General features: G+C 43.6%; 1 protein-coding gene across 2 annotated transcripts in view; it reads left to right on the plus strand.

The window, feature by feature from the left end:
* The first annotated feature begins 13 nt into the window (after window positions 1-13).
* Window positions 14-21687, plus strand: part of LOC102926838 (uncharacterized) — a 34795-nt gene continuing 13121 nt past the window's right edge. Inside the window, exons 1-3 of one of the 2 annotated variants that reach the window (XM_076550648.1) lie at window positions 14-146; window positions 19439-19560; window positions 21056-21194. In XM_076550648.1, coding sequence (XP_076406763.1) covers window positions 50-146; window positions 19439-19560; window positions 21056-21194 — 358 coding nt within the window. In that variant the 5' untranslated portion in view covers window positions 14-49. Of the gene's footprint in view, window positions 147-306; window positions 1197-19438; window positions 19561-21055; window positions 21195-21687 lie in introns of those variants that run through there. The other variant, XM_076550649.1, reaches the window with a different exon arrangement.

Consider the following 21687-nt stretch of genomic DNA (forward strand, 5'->3'; position numbering starts at 1 on the left):
TGCGCGTGCTCAGTGCGATCCCGTCCCTGTCCCGCCTGCCCGCTGCGCCATGGACTTTGGCTCCGCTCGGCGAGCCGTGCTTCAGCTGCTCGGGACCACGGCTCCAGCAGATGTCCCGGCGCTGCTCCACTGGATGCGAACTACCCGTAAGCGGTCACAAGCGGGAGCCCGGCGGTTTGCTGCGGGCTTTGATCTTTCAGGACGCGGTGGGGCTGGGCGCCGAGTCTCTAAGGCAGCTCCTGAGCGCCGCACACCTCGCGCCTGCTCATCCCAGCAGCATTTTAGGATTGGACGCCTGAGAACCAACTTGAGGTGGTTTTGTGATTGATTCCCCTGCCGACTTTAGACAGGCTTCTAGAACCTCGTTGTTCAGTTACTCGCTTAGGCGGATTCTGCCTGGAATGGCAATGTTCAAAAAAGGGTTTTGGCTGTAGAGTTATCTTCAAGGTTTAAAAGCAAAAAATATGTAGCTAGTACATTTTTTTATACATGCCAAAAGAGACCATTTGATAATAATCTTTCGGGGGGTAAAATGTAAAAAAGACTTCTTTTAAGCTGTTAATAGTAAAAGTGAAAAGTCACAAATTAGAATGGAGGAAATGTGATTAGATCTAGTTATTGGATAAAATTGATCTTTTCTAGCAGAGGAGAGCCTGCTGAAAGCACTGTCTTATTTATATGCTCTCCCCTTTTTGAGAACTGTACCAGTGTGTGCTGTCCTTCCATACTGCAAAACGTTAATTCCCAAGATTGCTTTCATTCAGACCGATTACTTGAAATATCCTTATTTGGTGGTGACCTCCAATGTCTTGTTGTTTTTTGAGGCAAGGTCTCTTGTAGGACTACTTAGAACTTCTGGTCCTCCGACATCATCTCCCTGTGCTGGGGGTCAAACCCAGGCCCTTGTGCTTGCTAAGAACGCGGTCCACACCTTCTGATCTACACCCTCAACCCCAGCTTCCAGCTTGAGACCTTCCACCTTGACCTGTTTGGGAAAAGCGTTTTTTGGTGTAGAGACAGTTAATACCTTTAGGTATTATAATAATGATTGTTAAACATTTTGAGAGATCATTTTAAGTGAGACACCAAACTAAAGTTGGCTTGAGGCAGCATCTATCTGATGGCAAAGCTTATCCTGGAAAATACAGGAAACCAAAGATACCACTTATATACACATACAAGAAGAGTGTTTCAAGGTAAGAATTCACAAAATATGCTTCTCTTGAGACAGGGTCTCACTATGAACATGTTGTCTGTCTTCTACCACTCCATTAAGCCCTAACTTGCCTGTTTCATCCACCGACACCCAGTTATTTGTGACAACACCAATTTCCTTCTAGGTTATTTTTTTTTTTTTTTTTTTGGTTTTTTTGGTTTTTTGGTTTGGTTTGGTTTGGTTTTTCGAAACAGAGTTTCTCTGTGTATCTTTGCGCCTTTCCTGGAACTTGCTTTGGAGACCAGGCTGGCCTCGAACTCACAGAGATCCACCTGCCTCTGCCTTCTGAGTGCTGGGATTAAAGGCGTGCGCCGCCGTCACCGCCACCACCACCACTACCCTCCTTCTAGTTTTTCTACATATTTCAGTATCTGGTCATTTATTCCGAAAGCGTTATTGATTACAAAAATACAGTGTTGGAACTGAAGAGGTGGCTTATTGGTTAAAGGTTCAGGCTCACACCAAAAATGTATCATATGCTAAAGCGATAGCTCAGTAAAGTATAGGGGTCTCTGCAAGTACCAGAGCCAGCAGAGTAATGATCCTAGTGAGACAAGAAGAAAATTCAGTTCAACATGACTCATTCGCCAGTGTTGGTTTGAGCTTCTAGAATCTAACACTGGGCAGTTTGTTTTAGGTGTATTTAAGTATAGTACAATTTGGAAAAAAGCTTCCTGGTGTAACACAATCCTGTGTGCATAAGGAGGCATAATTATTTGGAAACTCTTCTCAAAGTGCATGTCACTTCTTCCATGAAGATGGGTTCTAAAGATGAGCTACATGTGTTATCTTAAGGGTCTGGGGGAGGATCTGGTGTGATCTTGGTCATACAGGTAGCACAGAGGTCATCTGGTTCAGCTTAAGGGAACTTGGTATGGCCTGGCCCAACAGACAGCACCAGGGTCACCTAGTGCAGGTGTTCCTAATGCTGCAACCCCTTAATACAGTTCCTCATGTGGTGGTGACCCCCAACCATAAGATTTTTTTGTTGCTACTTCTTAACTGTAATTTTGCTGCTGTTGTGAATCATAATGTAAATATCTGATATGCAGAATATCCATATGCGATCCCTGTGAAAGGGTCCAAGACCCACAGATTGAGAACTACTGACCTAGGCTATTAGCTACTTCCAGTCTCAGACTTCTGAGAAGAAAATCAGGTTATACATCTTTTCCCTTTGTCTTCATTAGGTTTTCTATTGCTGTGATGAGACACCATGACCATGGCAACTCTTATAAAGGAAAACATTTAATTGGGGCTGGCTTACAGTTTCAGAGGTTTAGTCCATGATCATCGTGGTGGGAATCATGGCTGTGTGCCATCAGACATGGTGCTGGAGAAGGAGCTGAAGTTCAACATCTGGATCCACAGGCTGAGAGCTGACTTGAGTTTCTGAAACCTCAAAGCCTATCCTCTACCTATTCCTCTACCAAAGCCACACCTACTCCTACGACACCACACCTCCTAACACTCCTAACAATGCCACTCCCTACGGACCAAGTATTCAAACACCTGGGTCTGTGGGGACCGGTCCTCCTCAAACCACCACACCCTTGAAAAGACAGCCTCGCGCTCGCCTTTAACATTCCTGGTTTCCCTAGTGCTGTTTGTGAGTGCAAGGACCTTTGGGCTCCTGACCACAAAGTACTTAATGCACAACCATGAGGACCTGAGTTCCATCTCTACCTCTCTTCACCTCCAAACTGCTGGGATTACAGCCTGGCTGTGTTATATCCTAAACCCTAAGTGTATTAATGTAAAAAGTCACATAAAAAAGCCTGACAGTGGCACAGCAATGTGACCCTAGCACATGGAATCCCAGCTCCAGAGAAAAAGAGACATACAAGTTCCTGGGGGTCCCTAATCAGCCAGCCTAGCCTAATTAGTGAGTGCCAGGTCCCGGTAAGAGACCGTGTCTCAAAAACAATGTAGAGGGCCTGAGAAATGGTTCATAGGTTAAGAGTACTGGCTACTCTTGTAGAGGTCCTGAGTTCAATTCCCAGGAATCACAAGGTGGCTCACAACCATCTGTAATAAGATGGTGTGTGCAGATCCTCTGGCATGCAGACATATATGCAGGCAGAACACTATGCATAATAAATAAATCTTTAAAAATTTTTTTAAAATGTGAAGGCACCTGAGGAAGACAGACACTGAGGTCCTCCTCTGGCATCCACATGCATGCATACAACACACAAATGCACTGGTGTCTTTCTCTGGTACTTGCAGAGTTACTAAAATAACTTCCCCCTTAGCCTTGTTGAATTATCTGTAATTGAAATCCCCATGTTTAGAAGCATCAATTGAGACTCTTGTTCAAAATTGGATTGACTTTAAAGTCTGTTCTGGATGTTAATTTAGTAAAAACGTAGTCCCAATATCACTGAATAAGAAGTATGTTTTTACTTTTATTTTTAAGTTTTGCTTGTATGGGGGTGTGGCAGGATTAGCTTGCCACAGTGTGCATGTGAAAATCAGGACAACTTGGGAAAATTGGTTCTCTCTCTACCATGTGCATTCCTGGTATCAAACTCACACTGTCAGGCTTGGCAGCAAGGGCCTATGCCCACTGAGCCATCCCACCACTTCTGTTTTTTTCTTTTTAAAATTTATTTTTATTGATGTATCTGTGTGAGTGAGTGCCACATGTGTGCAAGAGCTGCAGCGGCCAGAAAAGGGCATTGAATCTCTTGGAACTGGGGTTCCCGGCAGTTGTGAGCCACCTGGTGCAAGCGCCCAGATCCCCTGCAAGAGCAGCTGCAGCAAGGGACCCTAAGCACTGAGCCCTCTCTCCAGCCACCGCCCACCCCTTTTTTAAAGGGACTTTTATGCCATTCTGCAGCCCAGCTTCCACTCTGGAAGTCTGTAATTAGAAAACAACTTGAGTTTAAACCGGGCGGCAGTGGCGCACGCCTTTAATCCCAGCACTCTCAGGCACAGGCAGGCGGATCTCTGAGTTTGAGGCCAGCCTGGGCTACAGAGCCAGATCCAGGACAAGCACCAAAACTACACAGAGAAATCCTGTCTTGAAAAGGGGGGGGGGCGCCCCCCCAAAAGAAAAGAAAAGAAATTAGATTACTTGAAGGAGTGTTTTGTTTTTGCCTGGTTGGGTTTTTTGTTTGGTTGGTTTTTTTGGGGGGTGGGGGTTGTTTTTGATTTTTGAGGTTTTTGTTGTTGATTGGGGTTTTTTTTGTTTGTTTGTTTTTTGTTTTTTGTTTTTTCTCTCTTTTTTTGGTTTTTCAAGACAGTGTTTCTTTGTGTAGCCCTAGCTGCCCTGGAACTATCTCTTAGAACTACCTCTGCCTCCCAAGTGCTGGAATTAAAACATGTGCCACCACTGCCCACTTTGTTCTGGTTTTTTATTTTATTTATTTATTTATTTATTTATTTATTTATTTATTTATTTGGTTTTTCGAGACAGGGTTTCTCTGTGTAGCTTTGCTCCTTTCCTGGAACTCACTTTGTAGACCAGGCTGGCCTCGAACTAACAGAGATCCTCCTGGCTCTGCCTCCCAGAGCTGGGATTAAAGGCTTGTGCCACCACCGCCCGGCTTGTTCTGGTTTTTTAAATGAGTCCCATGCTGTAGCCCAGGTTAGCCTTGAACTGGGGATCCTCCAAGTTCTCTCTGCCTCCAGAGTATTGGGATAACAGATGTGCCATCTGTACCTGCCTGTATAGTCGACCAAAATAAGGAGTATATTGTTAGACCTGTTTATTCACGTGATACATAACACCAAATTTCAACATTTACATTTCAACACGGAAGTGGTTTTGTTTGTTTGTTTTGGTTTGTTTCATTTTGGCAGACTCTGGTCCAGCCCCAACTATCCTTGGATTCCTTGATTGGCCCAGGATGACCTTGAACTCCTGATGCCCCTGCTTCCACTTCCCGGCTGCTGGGATTTCAGGCCTTCTCCGCCTGCTTGGGTTGTGCAGGCCTGAGGGCAGAACCCAGAGCTTCATGCATACTAGGCAAACATTCTACCCACAGAATTACTTCTGAACCCATTTCGTGATTTCATTTCTCTTTATGGTTAAATAAAAGTCCATTGCATGTATGTGCCCCCTTTTCTTTATCTATTCATCCTTTGAAGGACATCTCTACCGAGTCCATTTCTTTTTTTTTTTTTTATCCTTTTTTTTTTTAATTTTTATTTTTTAAATTACATTCATGATATTCATTAATTACACTCATGATATTAATCACATTTGTGGTAGTCATAGATTACATTCGCAGTATTCATTCATTGAATTATATATATATGTATGTATATATATATATATATATGTATGTGTATATATATATTTTTTTTTTTTTTAAATGCCAAATGTCATTTATTGAAGGAGGGAGGAGGTCTTAAATACAGGCTTACACTGAGTCCATCCATTTCTTAGCTATTGTGAGTAGGGTAGAACTGAATGTGAGTCTACCTCTGTCTCTGTGGTTTGTTGATGTAGAGTCCTTTGGTTGTATACTTGGGGGTGGTATAGCTGGGTCATTGATAGTTCTATTTGTACTTTTCTGAGGCACCTCCATACTGATTTCTGTAGAGGCTAAACCAGTTTCCATTCCCATCAGTGTATGTAAGAATTCCTTTTTCGACGTGTCCCCACAAACATTTGTTGTGGTTTGTTGCCATGGTAGCCATCCTGTGGGATGGTTGGAATCTCAGCAGTTTTCATTTGCATTTCCCTGATAGCTAAGAATGGTGAACACTTCCAATGTTAGTCATTTCTGTTTCTTCTTTTGAAAAGTGTCTGTTCAGTTCGTTCACCCATTTACTGACAGAATGGCTTCGTTTTGGTGTTTAGCTGTCTGAAGTTCTTAATGTAGTCTAGATATTTATTCCCTCTAATATATAGTTGGGAAGGCTTTTTCTCCATTGTGTAGCCTGTCTTTTTGAGACAGGGTCTCACTGTGTGTCCTGGAACTCTCAATGCAACCCAGGCTGGCCTCACACTCGCAGAGATCCACCTGCCTCTGCCTCCAGTGTTCTAGGATTAAAGATGTAGGCTACTATGCCCAGCCTAGCGTTAGCTGTGGCCTTTTACCATTCCAGCAGCAAAGTGAATAATCCAGGTTCTCCAGATTTTTGCCAGCACTTGATTACTAGTATTTTCAAATATTTAGTATGAGATCAATAAGACTGGGGCTTACAAAGGATTACAAAGAGAGATGAAGGCCAGTTTTCAATGTCATGTTTAATTTATGTTGAAACTTCAAACAATGTTAAAGGAGACTGTGGATTCAACAAGAAGTTGAGAATTCTGGGGACTCTTTGAGTTCGAGGACAGCCAGGGCTACACAGAGAAGCCCTGTCTGGAAAACAAAACAAAACAAAAAACACTTCTTAAGATGTTTGAGAAAATTGCAGCATTTTTTGGAAATATGGCATGTTTGATATGTTGTGTTCCGGTCTATTTGTATGCATGCTTTCTAAAATTAGGTTTTCTTGGATTTCTTTCATTATATAGGTCCTACCCATGCTTTGTTAAATATATGTAAATATTTATTTTTCTTTGGAACTATTATAAATTGTGGAGATTTTTTAATATGTTAAATGTTTAATATGTGATGTTCTTTTATTATTGTTATTATTATTGTGTATATGGGTGTTTTGCCTGTGTGTGTGTCTCCAGCACCACGTGTGTGCCTGGTGTCTGCAGAGATCAGAAGAGGGTTACAGATGGTTGTGAGTGAACTGCCGTGTGGGTGCCAGGAATTGATCCTGGGTCCTCTGGAAGAAAACCAGTGATCTTAACCACTCAGCCATCTGACCAACCCATAAATTGTGCTTTTAATTTCCGTTTCTCCATATAAAGGTGAAGTTAATTGTTCATCATTGATTTTGTAACCTGTGACCTTGTTGAAATGACTGGTGTTAGGAATTTTTCTGTACTCTTTAGTACTTTCTGCACGGATAATCATGTCATCTCCATATAGGCATGATTTCCTCGTTAATGTTTTTATTTTTTGAATATGTCTTTCCTTTTCCCCAACTCTTCCTTTTCCTCAACTCCTCCCATATCCCCCCCACACACACACACTTCATGTTCTTTCTCTCAGAAGAAAACCAAACCAAAAATATGGAAGGCTTCGTGAATTCTCCTCTGTAGCGGCCGTAGGCACACGTGATTTCTCTTCTTTCCCCCTCCTCTTGTTCTCCCCAAAGTGCATGAGTTTTCCTGTCTTGCCACGCCGGCTAGTACTACTGCCTTTCCTATATCGAGTAAGAATGCCGAGGCTGGACAGCCTCTCCTTCCCTGGCCTTCCGTCGCCGTCCAGTGTGTTAGCTGTAGAGGTTTCTTTGTAGGTACCTGGGACGTTCCTTTCTTCTTCCTGTTCACTCAGCCTTCTCTACAGGAGCGGAAGCCGCTTTCCTGGGTCATCTTGCTAGACTGCCTTTCACTGTTGTGCTCTCTGCTACTGGGCAGAAAGTCAGGGCATCGATGGCCAGGAGACAGCGGGCTCCACTGATGGTCTGCCGGCCACTACTGCCCTGTGTGGGGTGCGGGCGGGGGCTCCCTAGTAGAAACAAGCAAGTGGAAATGTCCTGTCTGGGACCAGAAGTCTCCTTAATTTGAGTGATAGGGCTGCATAATAGTACCATATAACCTAGTACTTACTAGGGGGGAGGATGTAGGTCATAGAGTTGAAAGGAGCAGTGTATATATAGGAAGTAACATGAAACAATGCATCTCGAGCAAAACTCTTAGGGAATAGTGAGAGTAGAAACTGACCTCACACCTCTGTTATCAGAAAGGCCAGAAATGACAAGTGTTGGCAGAAATGTGAAGAAAAGGGGTATTGCTGTATAGTGTTGATAGGAATGTAAATTAAATTAGTATAGCCATTTTGGAAAGTGGTATTGGGAGAGGTCCTCTAAACACTAAAAATAGAATTAAAATATTCAGCAATTCTATCTCTGACTATATATCCAAAGGAATTAAAATTGGTATAGCAAGGCTGCCTGTATTATTTCAGCATTATTCACAGTGTCTACAATATGGGAAAAAGTACCCATCAACAGGTGAGTGGAGTTCTAACATTGAATATACACAATAGGATATTATTCAGCCTTTGATATTTGTTTGCTTGCTTGCCCGCCCGCCTGCCCGCCTGCCTGCCTGCTTGAGTGGTGGCATTGAACCTAGGGCCTCCCACTTGCTAAGCACACAGTTTTGCACTAACCTAAGCCTCAGCCAATAAGCCAGGCACAGAAAGACAAATACTCTGTTATCTCACCTTGTTAGTTACTTTTCTCATCCCTGTGGACCAAATAACCTCACAGGAGGTAACTTAAGGGACCCAGGAACGCATAGTGGTGGGAGCTGGTTACTCATCTCCACAGTCAACCAGGAAGCCAAGACCATGGACCGAACCAGGGGCTTTTATCCCTCTAGCCCCTCCCTACAGTCCTATCTCTCTGCCTGTAGCCCGAATCCTAATTGGTCTTAATAATTAAAAACCCAGAGTTAGGTATCAGGGTAAAAGCAGAAAGATCAGAGAAGCAGAGCAGCCAGCCACTAGAGAGACTTCTTACCTCTACCGAATCCTCAGACTGAAAAGGGCTGAGCTCCTGTCTCTTCCCGCCTTACATTCCTCTCTCTGCCCAGCCATATCACTTCCTGTCTTCACCTCCCAAGTGTTGGGATCAAAGGTGTGTACTACCACCTCTTGTCTCTATTTCTCTTTTAGACTGGATCAATCTTGTGTAGCCCAGGGTGGCCTTGAACTCACGGAGATCTGTCTGCCTCTGCCTCCTGAGTACTGGGATTAAAGGTGTGCACCACTGCCTGGCCTCTATGGCTAACTAGTGGCTTTATTTGTTAGATCACAAAACAACACTCTGATCTTCAGGCAAGCTTTGTAAGATCACAAACAAAATATCACCACATCTGCCAGCTAGGCCCTTTGCCCACAAAGCTCCACAGCATCCCAAAACAGCACTACTAACTTAAGATCGAGTGTTCAAATACATTCAAGGGCTAGTACGCACATGTAGAGTAGGAAATTGCCAAACTTAGAGAACCATAGAGTTGAGTGGTAGTCATTACATGTAGTGTAAGGAATGGAGTTGAGAAGGGGGAGATGTTGATCGCTGGATACAAAATTTATTTCAGAATTTTATTTATCCATTTATTTATTTAGCTTTTTGGAAGCAGATTTCTCCATACAGCTATTTCAGAATTATTAAAAGCAGATTTTTAGCCAAGCAGTGGTGGCTCAAGCCTTTAATCCCAGCACTCAGGAGACAAAAAGGCAGGCCAATCTCTGTGAGTTCAAGGCCAGCCCGGTCTGCAAAGTGAGTCCCAGGACAGCCAGGGCTATTGCACAAAGAAACCCTGTCTGGGGGGTTTGGGGGGAAGCAGATTTTTTTTAATGTTCTTTCCAATAAGAAATACATATGTGAGGGGAAAGATATAATAGTGGACTGATTTGATTCTTCTCTGAAATATACGTTGTACCCCAGAAAAAATATACAATGATTATTTGTTAATTCAAGATTATATTGAAAGAAAAAGGATAGTTAGAGCCTGGTGATATAAAGGCTTTAAAAGGGGGCTGGAGAGATGGCTCAGCGGTTAAGAGCACTGACTGCTCTTCCAGAGGTCCTGAGTTCAATTCCCAGCACCCACATGGTGGCTCACAATCATCTGTAATGAGACCTGGTGCCCTCTTCTGCCCTACAGGGATACATGCTGTATACATAATAAATAAATAAATAAATAAATAAATAAATAAATAAATAAATAAATAAATAAATAAATAAATAAATAAATCTTTAAAAAAATAAAAATAAAGGCTTTAAAAGTCTAGGATTGATTGATTGATTGATTGATTTTGGAGCTGAGGATCGAACACAGGGCCTTGTGCTTGCTAGGCAAGCGCTCTACCACTGAGCTAAATCCCCAACCCCTAGAATGAATTTCCGTATGTTGAGAAATAGGAAATCATCCAAAAATTGTAGGGAGGGAAAACGGCAGTGAGATTAAAGCCGAAAGTTGGCTTATAGCAGGCATGTGAGGTCTGTTCCACTGAGGAACTAGTTAGACGGGAACGCTTGTCAGGAGGTGATCACCCTCTCTACGAGTTAGTTAAAGTGAGACAAAGGAAATCAGCTTCAAAAAAAAAAAAAAAAACTACCAATGGCAGGATTACATAGGACATTGGAAAAGTGGGATTTGAAAATATTTGTTACTACCTCAGTTTGTGTGCACACTAGTGCTACAAGCATGCATGTGGCGGCAGAACACAGCTCTGTGGAGTCCGTCTCCTGCCGCCTCTGTGTGGGTTCTGGCGACCGAACTTGGACAGGCCTGCAACACTGTTGCCTTGACCGGCTGAACGCCTCTCACCCAAGTGAGGTTTGGCTCTCAGGCTGTCAGCCTTGACCGTGTTTCTTCCCCGTATATTTAATTAAATGTAAGCAGAAACTTCCAAAGGATTTATGTCGTCCTTTAGAGAAGCTCTTCCTTCCCTCTCTTCCTGCCTTCTTCTATATAATTTGAGAAAATCTCAACTGTCCTTGGGCAGCCAATTGACACGTCTTTAATCTTTTTCCAAAAGGGTAAAGTTTCCGAGGGACTGTTACCACACCTTCTGAAATAGCTGTCATACAGTTAAGAGACATTTGGTCTAATAATTGCATATAAATGCAAATTAAAACAACCAACTTTGTTTTTATGAGTACATCCAGTGCTTCGGCAGTTTGATGAAGTGTGTTTACCCCAGGTTCTCCTAGAATCTGTGATCACCATACCCAGAGCCACCCATTCTTTTGTTTTTTTTGTTTTGTTTTGTTTTGTTTTTGTTTGTTTGTTTGTTTGTTTGTTTGTTTTCGAGACAGGGTTTCTCAGTGTAGTTTTTGGTGCCTTTCCTGGAACTCACTCTGTAGACCAGGCTGGCCTCGAACTCATAGAGATCCTCCTGGCTCTTCCTCCCAAGCTGAGATTAAAGGCGTGAGCCGCCGCCGCTGCCGCCGCCGCCGCCGCCGCCGCCGCCGCCGCCACCGCCACCACCACCACCACCGCCACCACCACCACCACCCGGCCATCACCCATTCTTATTCATATCTATCAGAGCAAGTTAGTATAATCATTCAGGAAATTGGAAAGTATGTTGGAGAAGCCTTCACCGTGTCTGAGTTCTCCAGTAAGGAGTCCATGCATGCCCAAATGTAAATCATGGTGTTCCTAGGTTTTCACAACTAGAGCTGTTTCTAACTGTCCAAAGGTCCTCGGGGAGCTGGGGAGATGGCTCAGCAGTTAGGAATGCTCACTGCTCTCCCGGAGGACCTGAGTTCAGTTCCCAGCACCTCTAGACTGCTGCTGACAACTGTCTGTCCTTCCAGCTCCAGGGACCGTGACAGCTCTGGCTTCTGAATGCACCCACAGACACGTGCACACACCACACACGTGTAATTTAAAAAGAGTAAATGCTTGGATTAGGTGTGGTGACACTCGACTTTAATCCCAGAATGTGGGAGGCAGAGGTGGGAGGACCTCTGTGAGTTCGAGGGCAGCCTGGACTACCAAGTGAGTTCCAGGAAAGGCGCAAAGCTACACAGAGAAACCCTGTCTCGAAAAACCAAAAAAAAAAAAAACCTACATATAGAGACCCTGTCTCAAACAACAAACAAAAAATAAAAATAATAAGTAATAAAAGGTAAATGCTTAGAAATTACATAGATGCAACAAATTAAAATGGCAGTGGCCTTGAGACATATTTTTTCAGGGCCAATGAGATGGCTCTGTAGGTAAAGGCGTCTGCTACCAAGCCTAGTTTGACCTGAGTTCAGTCCTCGGAACCCAAAGAAGGAGGAAGAGAATCAACTCCTGCAGTTCCCCTGTGCCTGTGCGCTGTGGCACACGTGCCCACACAAGGACATACACAGACACACACACATGTGCAAATAAAATGTCTTTTTCTTTTAAGCTGAGCATGGTGGCGCACACCTTTAATCTCAGCACGAGAAGGCAGAGGCAGGCCGATCTCTGAGTTCAAGGCCAGCCTGGTCTACATAGTTCCCTTTTTTGTTTGTTTTTGGTTTTCGAGACAGAGTTTCTCTAGATAGCCCTGGCTGTCCTGGAATAAAGTGAATTCCAGTTTTATACACTTCCATAATGTATCAGCTTTTGATATTGTCATAGCCATTATTAGGGAAAAATAATTTCCCAGTTAGTTCTGTGCCAACCACCATAAATAATATTAATTTTATTCACCTTGGCTAAAAATTTCCTTTTGAAGTTTGAAAGTTCCTGTTAACAATTATGAATCAGGGGCAGTTGAACCAAGAAAACACTTGGAATAGAATAAGAGTATTTAGGAATATACATAAATGAAACTATAGCTTATCAAAATAATCAAATTGCACCAGGTGGTGGTGGTGCATGCTTTTAATCCCAGCACTGGGGAGGCAGAGCCAGGCAGATCTCTGTGAGTTCGAGGCCAGCCTGGTCTACAGAGTAAGTTCCAGGAAAGGCACAAAGTTATACAGAGAAACCCTGTCTTGGAAAAAAAAAAAAAAAAAGATCAAATTGGGCAAGTTTTCACCTTGATCATGAAATTAGTAAATTTCTAAATTACTTTCAGATGTGTGGGAGGAGATGTTATATGCATTTGAGTTTGGGCCCTGGTAGAAGCTCAGGGCTTGGGGTGTGGGAACTAAACTTGGGTCTATGCAAGAACAATACATGCTCTTAACCACCAAGGCATCTTTCCAGCCCAGAGAATCCTCAAAGCAAACGAGCTTCTTGAATGATGGTTGTGCCTGATTATAATCCCAAACACTATTTTTATTATAATTATTTGTATGTAGTATGTGTCTGTATGAATATGTGTGGGCATGTGTGTGGAGATCAAAATACAACGTGTAGGTGTGAAACTGGGGATCAAGCTCAGGTCATTGGGCTTGCTAGCAGGCACCTCTACTCACTGAGCCATCTGACCAGCCCCCTAAGGCGTTTTATGTTCCCATTAACACACACACACACACACACACACACACACACACACACACACACACACCCAACAGCCTTTTGATGTGGGTGATTATTTCCATTTTATAGACAAGGCAGCTGAGACTCAGAGAGTTGAGTAACTCTAATAATGAGTTGGTGTGCGCAGGAATCAGGTTCAAGCAGTCTAACTCCAAAACTCACTGTCAGTCTCTGTTCAGGGTCTCTAGAGATAGTGTTCTGGTCTAGACCAGAGGTAAAGCCGGGTGAGTGAAGGGTTGACTCCTAACTACTTATGATCTTTACTTAGAACCAGCACCAAGAAGTCTGCAGTTACTAAAGAAATCCTCTTATGCCTTTGAATGCAGTCAAATCGGAGCTCTCAGATTTTGGGTTTTGCTTTTTTTTTTTTTTTTTTTTTTTTTTTAAGAGAAAAAAATGTTATTTGTACAGTGTATAGGGTTCTCGGATGTAAATGACTGTGCTAGGAAACTTGCACAGTCCAGTATGCTTTGAGTGTTCATCCAGTAAATATATAGCTTTAAAGGTAACGATACCATTTAAGCTGAAAGAGAAAACCGATTCAGAGTTACAGAGAGGCAGATTCTAACTCAGATGAACAAAGAAATCCTGTCCTTGACTGTGTCCATCCCTTAGCAACTGCACATGGTAGTCTACCACATGGTGAGAGGGCACAGTGAGCTTCTGAGAGCCTTTAGTTATAGAGGGTAAACTCACAGCAAGCCTTTGTTAACATGATTGTAACTAAACCCAAAGAAACTGGGCCTCAAAATATTTTCATTTAATATAATGAAGTTTGTGGTTTTCTTTAAGAGTTACTGATGTGCCAGGAGGTGGTGGCACACGCCTTTAATCCCAGCACTTGGGAGGCAGAGGCAGGTGAATCTCTCTGAGTTCAAGACCAGCCTGGTCTACAGAGTGAGTTCCAGGACAGGCTCCAAAGCCACACAGAGAAACCCTGTCTCAGAAAACCAGGGGGGAAAAAGTTACTGATGTAAGTGACTTAAATTTGAGTCATACAAGTTATCACACTTTTATCTGTAGAAAGCAACTAAGCAGGTATTCTAGGTATTAATTAACACCTTGGGAAATTCTAATTCGATTTTAGGAATATGGTGGGAAAAGCCATTATTGAGGGAGAACCAGGGCATCTAAGACACTATTTATGTTCTACCTAAAACAATGTGAGGTATATGTCAATACTATTTTGTTTTATTATAAGGTATAATCTCCCTCTTCTGGAGCTTATATGAATCAGTAACTGAGAATATTAAACTAGATATGCAAGGGAAGAAACAAAAAGGCCTTTGCACATCAGTTCAGAGCCAAGTAGTCTATTTTGGTGTTAATCACCCTCCTCAAGTTACGCAAAGAAAGACTGTTCTGTGCAGACAGCGGTGCTTTAGAAAGGAAGGACGCCTCTCTTATGAGCATGACCAAAGTTCATGTTCTGCTACCAGTCTGCTGTGTGCCATCTGCCATTCAGTTAGACATCAAAGACTTAGTGTCCTACTCTGTAAATGCAGGCCAGCTCTCTCTTCTTCGGGTTGGTCTGTGTCAGCTAGCTGACTTTGTGTTTGTGGTTATTTATGACGTGAATATGTTATTCTAAACAAATAAAATGTATCCCGAAAGCTGGGCATGGTGGGCTCACACCTCTGATCCCAGCACTCAAGAGGCAGAGGTAGATAGATGTCTGTGAGTCTGAGGACAGCCTGGTCTACATTGTGTATTCAAAGCCAGCCAAGTCTACATAGAGACCTCGTCTCCAGAAAAGAAAGAAGCCGGAGGCCAGCAGGACCGCTCAGTGAGTCAGCCTGACGGCCGAGTTTGCTCCCAGGAAATACTTACTTGGTGTGTGCGGGAAGGCACCGACTCCTGAAAACTGTCGCTGACCACTGCACACACAAAGTAAGTGGTTTCAGAAAGTGGTCAGAGAAGTGTGGAGGTGCTCACCTATAACCCTAGCGTTTGAAAGGTTGGGCAGGAGAATCAGGAGTTCAAGGCCCAGTCTGGGCAATATGGAGCCTGACTCGATAGAAGATTTTAAAAAGGGGGCTGGAGAGATGGCTCAGCGGCTAAGAGCACTGGCTATTCTTCCAAAGGTCCTGAGTTCAATTCCCAGCAACCACATGGTAGCTCCCAACCATCTGTAATGAGGTCTGGTGCCCTCTTCTGGCCTGCAGGCAAACATGCTGGCAGAACACTGTAAACATAATAAATAAATCTTTAAAAAAAAAAAAAAAAAAAAAAGATTTTTAAAAAGGAAGCTGGGCATTATGGTGCACACCTTTAATTCCAGCACTCAGGAGGCTTAGTCAGGTGGATCTCAGTGAGTTCAAGGCCAGCCAAGGCTATAAAGTGAGACCCTGTCTTAAAAGAACAAAAAGAAAGGAGATAGTTGTGTGTTATTGCTCAATAAGCTGGCTCTAGATAATAATGACATACTTTTCAAAAGCTAGAATAGGGGACTTGAAATGTTTTTCACCATAAAGAAATGTCACATGAATAGGAGATATTTCTGACCTGATTTAAATATTAGATGATATAGTCATGCATCAGAACATCTCACTACTTCATATATAATACAGTTTTATGTATTACTTTTTTTTTTTGTATGAGTACAACTTTATTTACAAAAGCAAGTGGTGGTAACATTCTTTAATGGAATTTTTTATTTCCTCTTTAAGGGAGTTTTTCATTTCCTCTTTAAGGGCCTCTATCATCTTCTTCTTAAAGCCATTTTTAGCATTGATTTCTTCTTCTGCCTTGGTATGTATGTTCCGGTCTTGCAGGTGTAGAATCGCTAGGTTCTGATGGTGTCATATAGGTCTTTATGTTGTTGCCTGTATTTTTGCACTGGCGTCTACTCATCTCTTCCTCCACTCAGTGCAGGCGATGTCTGTGTCTGAAGGTGCCTCTCTTGTTCTAATTGTTAGTCTTGGTCCACTAGGGGTTCTTGGTTGGTGCTGTTGGGCTCTGTTTCTCAGGGAGCAGTTGTTCCCAATTGGTGCTGGTTGGGCTTATGACTCCAGTGGTTGTTGGGTTCGCAGAGCCTGTTTTTTGTTGTTGTTGTTGTTGTTGTTGTTGTTGTTTGGTTGGTTGGTTGGTTTGGTTTGGTTTGGTGAGGGAGCAGGGAAAGGTAGCTGCCTGGTCCCTGGGGCTCTGATGGCTGGGGCCTAAGGGCTAGAGACCTGGTCTGCCGGTCTGGAGATGGGGCCTGACCTGTTCCCAGTCAGTGTAGGGTGGGCCTGTGATTCTGGTGATCTGGTTTGGTGGCTGGGCAGCTCCTTCCTTTGTGTTCTCAGGTGGCATTTTGCTCGCTCATCAACTCTTCAGCTGATCGTGTTTCCTCAGACTGCAGGCTGTAGGCTTCTGAAACCTCTCCCGAATGGGTCTCAACTGAGCAGGTTGATCAGTATGGCAATCTCACCAACGCCTCCAAGTTTCTGGCAACTGTAGAGAGTCTGGTGGGGCCAGCAAGGGTGATGCAGGCCTGGGGTGGAAGGTAGTGCAGAGATGTGACAGGTGGGAGAGGTCCTGACACTACAGGCCCAGTTCCCCAATTCCCCAGCCTGTTTGCTCAAACTGAAAGCTTCTGAGTTCTCACCCGAATGGATCTCAGCTGAACTTGCTTAATGTTTTTGATGTTTGTTAGTTTTATTTTGCTTTGTGTTTTTGAGACTGTATCTCACTGTAAATTTCTTTTTTTTAGAAGCATAACTATTTATTTGTAACAAAGGAGTTTGTGTACAGTGTTGAGAATCTACAACTTCTTGTTAAATTCACATTTGCACTTCACTTTTTTTGTTTTTCTGAGATAGGGTCTCTCTGTGTAGTTTTGGTGCCTGTCCCAGATCTCGCTCTGTAGACCAGGCTGGCCTCGAACTCACAGAGATCCACCTGCCTCTGCCTCCCGATTAAAGGTGTACACCACCACTGCCCAGCTGCACTTCACCTTTTTAAACAAACATTTATACTCCTTATTTTATACAGATATAGATATGTAAACACAACCTATGTGTTACTTATACGTTACATTTTAGTGTTTTGACCGTAGTACCGGGCAGACGGCTGGGTGGCAGAGTGCTTGCAAGCGTGGGAACCTGAGTTTCGACCCCCAGCAGCCTCCATGGCAGCAGGTACCTACTGTATAACCCCAGCACTGGGCAGCGGAGACAAGAGGCTCCCTGGGACTTGCTGGCGGCCAGTCTAGCTGAATTGACAAGCTCCAGGTTCAGTGAGAGATTTAGCTCAGTGGTAGAGCGCTTGCTAGACAAGGCCCTGGATTCAGTCCTCAGCTGGGGGGTGGGGGATAACAAAAATTGAGGTAGAAGGTGATTGAGAAAGACACTCAGCATTTACATCAGGCTTCCCACATAGGTGCATACATATGTGCATGCACATACACACACAAAAGAAAAAAATCACAATCTTAAAAATAACCAGAATTTGGGGAGATGAGGAAATGGATGGCATTCCCTTCAAGGTGTCCAGGGCTGCACAGAGAAGCCCTGTCTCAGTGGGGGATGGGGAGAGAACTCATGATAGTCTTTTCAGAGAAAGGTAAAATGCTTCGTTTTCTAATCTACCATTTCACTCATAGTCTTCTCCAGTCAACATTTAGCATCCTAGAGGGCAGCAGACCTCTGAGAGTGCTTCATTTCCAGATAATTGTATTCTGTTTTAGATTATTTATGAACTACTTACAAATGATACAGTTTAACCCACAGAAAGTGGAAACTGCAGAAAAATGGATGCCATTTTGTACCTTTACCTGGATTGGTCTGCTGTTAACCTCCTGTCTTTGCCACCTTTATTTCCGCCCTCCTACCAGACCATCAGGTGTTTAAAATGTGCCGTTTGATTCCTGGAGAGATGGCTCAGAGGTTGAGAGCGTTTGTTGCACTTTCAGAAGACCTGGGCTCGGTTCCCAGCACCCACATGGCAGCTCACAACCCTAACTCCAGTTCCAGGGAATTTCATGCCTCTTCTGACTTCTTCAGGCACCAGACACACACACACATGTGTACACACACACACACACACACACACACACACACACACACTGCTCACACATACTTGCCTGTAAAACACTCATATAAAAGTAACTTTTTTCGAAAAAAAAATTTTAAGGAAATATCCTATTTTAACCAGGCAGTTTAACACATGCCTCTAATCACACTTCAGGAGGCTGAAAAGAGGGTCGCTGTGAGGTCAAGGCCTGTTTGGGCTTCAGGATAGATCTTGTCTCTAAACAAATAATTGTGTGTGTGTGTGTGTGTGTGTGTGTGTGTGTGTATTCTTCATCTTTTGCTGTGGTGCATCAGGACAGCATGATTTCAAATAGATTATGTAGTTGGTGCCAATATTACTCTTGTTTACTTGATGTTTCTAAGACTAGGTCTTATGTAGCCCAGGCTAGCCTCAAACTCGCTGTGTAGCCAGTGATAACCTCAAGCTATGATCTTCCTGCCTCTTGGAGTTACAGGCATGTGGTACCACATTTGGTTTATGCATTGCTGAGAACAAACGGGGCCTGGAACAAGTAGACAAGCATTCCACCCCCGGGACACAGCATCCGCCCCGCGCCCCACCCAGCATCCGCAGCCCTGTTACTTTCAAGACCTGGAGATATACAGTGGATATAGATATAGATTTGGAGTCAAGATATTCAGATTAAAGCTGTCTATCCTCCAAGTAATCCTTGAACAATGCCTCCTGAATTTCTAAGATTCATATGGTCAAAGATAAAATATTTTATTATTTATTAGGGAGTTTAATACCCTGAAAACTAAAGGAGTTCTATTCATAAATATAAAGAAAGCCGTTTAATTACTACATGTTTTCTTGAGTTGCTTTGCTTTTATTTAATGAGTAGTTGGAAGAAAAAAATGGGGGTGGGGTCGCGGGGTTGTGGGGGGCGCTCCTGGGAATTGGAATTGCACGTGCAGAGACCGAAGACAGGTTGTGGGGTGGTTCCCTCCGACCATGTGGGTCCCAGGGATAGAGGGTTTTTGTTTTTTTTTTTTTAAGAAGTGTCTTTACCCACTGGGCCGTCTTGACAGCCTGAAAAATTCACCATTTTAGACGGAGCTCGGGTTAGCATCTCATGTCAGTGTCTGGAAGACTTCTTACAAATTGACGCTGTCTGGTGGGGAGTGTGTCGTCTGCAATCATTTAGTTAGGTCTGGCTGCTGGAGCCGGAGCGATTTCTCTTTCCTCTTGCTCTTTTCCAGGCGATTTTGATGAGCTCACTCGAGATAACCGCGACGCCGTGTTGAAGAACGTGGCCGACGACCTCCGCTGCCGCCTGCCCCCAGAGGCCGTGCTGGGCTCGGAACAGCGAGCCCTGCAGAAGGTGAGCGTGTGGAGCGGGACTCGTTTCCCTGTGCGCCCCTCCAGAAGTCTCTGCTTCCCTAGCCCCAGACTGTGTGGTCAGCTTTAAGCAGTTTTCACTTAGCATTTCAGGCACCTCCCCTTTCTCTTGAGACTTTGGATTGCCCAGTACTGTTTTACTCAACAAATTTTTTTAAGAGAATCCATTTACCAGCCTATCTTAAAAAAAAATCAAGAGTTAACAGTCTGGGCCTTTCCATCTACAAACACCTGTGCAGAGGAATTAATTCCTGTGTTGTTGTTTTGGGGGGCTGTGGGGGGGGGGCATTGGAGAGTATTGTTTGTTTGGTTATTTGATGGGTGAATGGGGTTTTTTTGCTCAGGTCTTGCTCTGTAATGCTGCTGGCCTCAGAATCGAGGCCTCAGCCTCCCGAGCTGGGGTCACAGGCGTGTGTCACCTGATGCAGCCCACCATTTCTACAGTACCTGAGTACTGTGAACACTGAACGTCTTAGAAAGTGCTCAGTCCTTCACATGGCTCTCAGAAGAGCGAAGTACAAGGTCGTGAGACTTTGGAATACAGTCTGGGGTGGTGTTGGTACTAAGTGTGTAGTGAGGTTGGGGTGCTGTTAATGTTCTTATCAACACTGTGCTGTAATATAATATGTTAAATAAGGGAAAATGTTCACTTATTAATAATTAACCTATAGCCTTTAAGAAGATGCTGTGAAAGTTTTTAAAAGGAAAATAGAGATGAACATGATAACATAAGCTTGTAATTCAAGCATTTGAGAGGCTATGGCAGGAAGATTGCTGGGTAAGGGGCACCTGGGGCTCGGTTTTTATATTACTGGTATATGTGTAATTATATATGTAACGGGTATTATATACGTGTGTGTGTATAATGGGTATTAGTTATATTTGAGGCAGTTTCACTGTAACCTTGACTGGCCTAGAACTTGCTGTGTAGACCAGGCTGCTCTCAAACTCACACAGGTATCCACCTGCCTCTGCCTCCCGAGTGCTGGGCTCAAGGCATTCACCGCCATGCCCAGCCTGTTTTGATTTTTGATCCAGGCTGTGATCCAGGCTGGCCTTGAATTTACTACATGACCCAGGCTGGCCTCAGACTCCTGCCTCAATCTTCCAAATGCTGGTATTATAAATGGAAACTATCATGGCCACATATATAGGCTTGAAGTTTTAATAGTATTTTAGCAACTTGACAACTTGACTTTCTGAACAAAGTTGACTTGTCCGGTATTTTGATGGTCATTGACATGAAAGACTCAAAAGTTCGATCTCAGCCGTGTCCGGTGTCCTTCCCGGTTAAAGAGAAAGCTGCTGTCAGTGTCTCGGTGAAGACAGTGAGGGAGGAACAGTAAACAGAATTGAATCAGCAGCGGCGTCTTTCTGCGCCTTCTTCTCAGGACTTAGAACAGCTGCTGCTGTTTCGCCTTATTTAGCAATAAAAAGAAGTTCCTTTGTATTTCACTTCCTTTGATGTGTTTCTCCAGATACGACAGCAGCCAGAACCCACAGTTCACGTTGATGCATTCCTTTATGATGAAGACGTCATTGATTCATTGTGTGAGGAAGGAAAAATGAGCAGAAACTTCTGTACTGTGTGTGGCTCTCACCGGACGGCACCTTTGGGTAGGCATTCCGGTTTGCAAAGCTGTTACTTGGGTGTGGCTTTTGTTTTTTTGTTTTTCCATGTCGTGAGTGTGTAAATTTGTAATCAGACTATTGGACATTTTTAAAAATAAAAGCTAACCTCTAGCATAGCTGTTACCAAAATTAAAAGTAGGGAGACTCCATAGAAATACTTTCTAAGGGCCAGCAGGATGGCTCGGAGGGCTGTTGCTAGAGTTTTCCGCCTTGCCCACAGTCAGGACAAATTTTTGTCACCCGCCAGTCCCACAGCCGCTCAGACCCAACCAAGTAAACACAGAGAGACTTATTTTGCTTACAAACTGTATGGCCGTGGCAGGCTTCTTGCTAACTGTGCTTATAGCTTAAATTAATCCATTTCCATAAATCTATACCTTCCCTCATGGCTGGTGGCCCACCGGCATCTTCACATGCTGCTGGTCATGGCGGCGGCTGCAGTCAGTCCTTCTGCCTTCCTGTCCTTTTATTTCTCCTC

This window comes from Peromyscus maniculatus, chromosome 14 (genome assembly GCF_049852395.1).
Source record: "Peromyscus maniculatus bairdii isolate BWxNUB_F1_BW_parent chromosome 14, HU_Pman_BW_mat_3.1, whole genome shotgun sequence".
NCBI classification, from domain to species: Eukaryota; Metazoa; Chordata; class Mammalia; order Rodentia; family Cricetidae; genus Peromyscus; species Peromyscus maniculatus.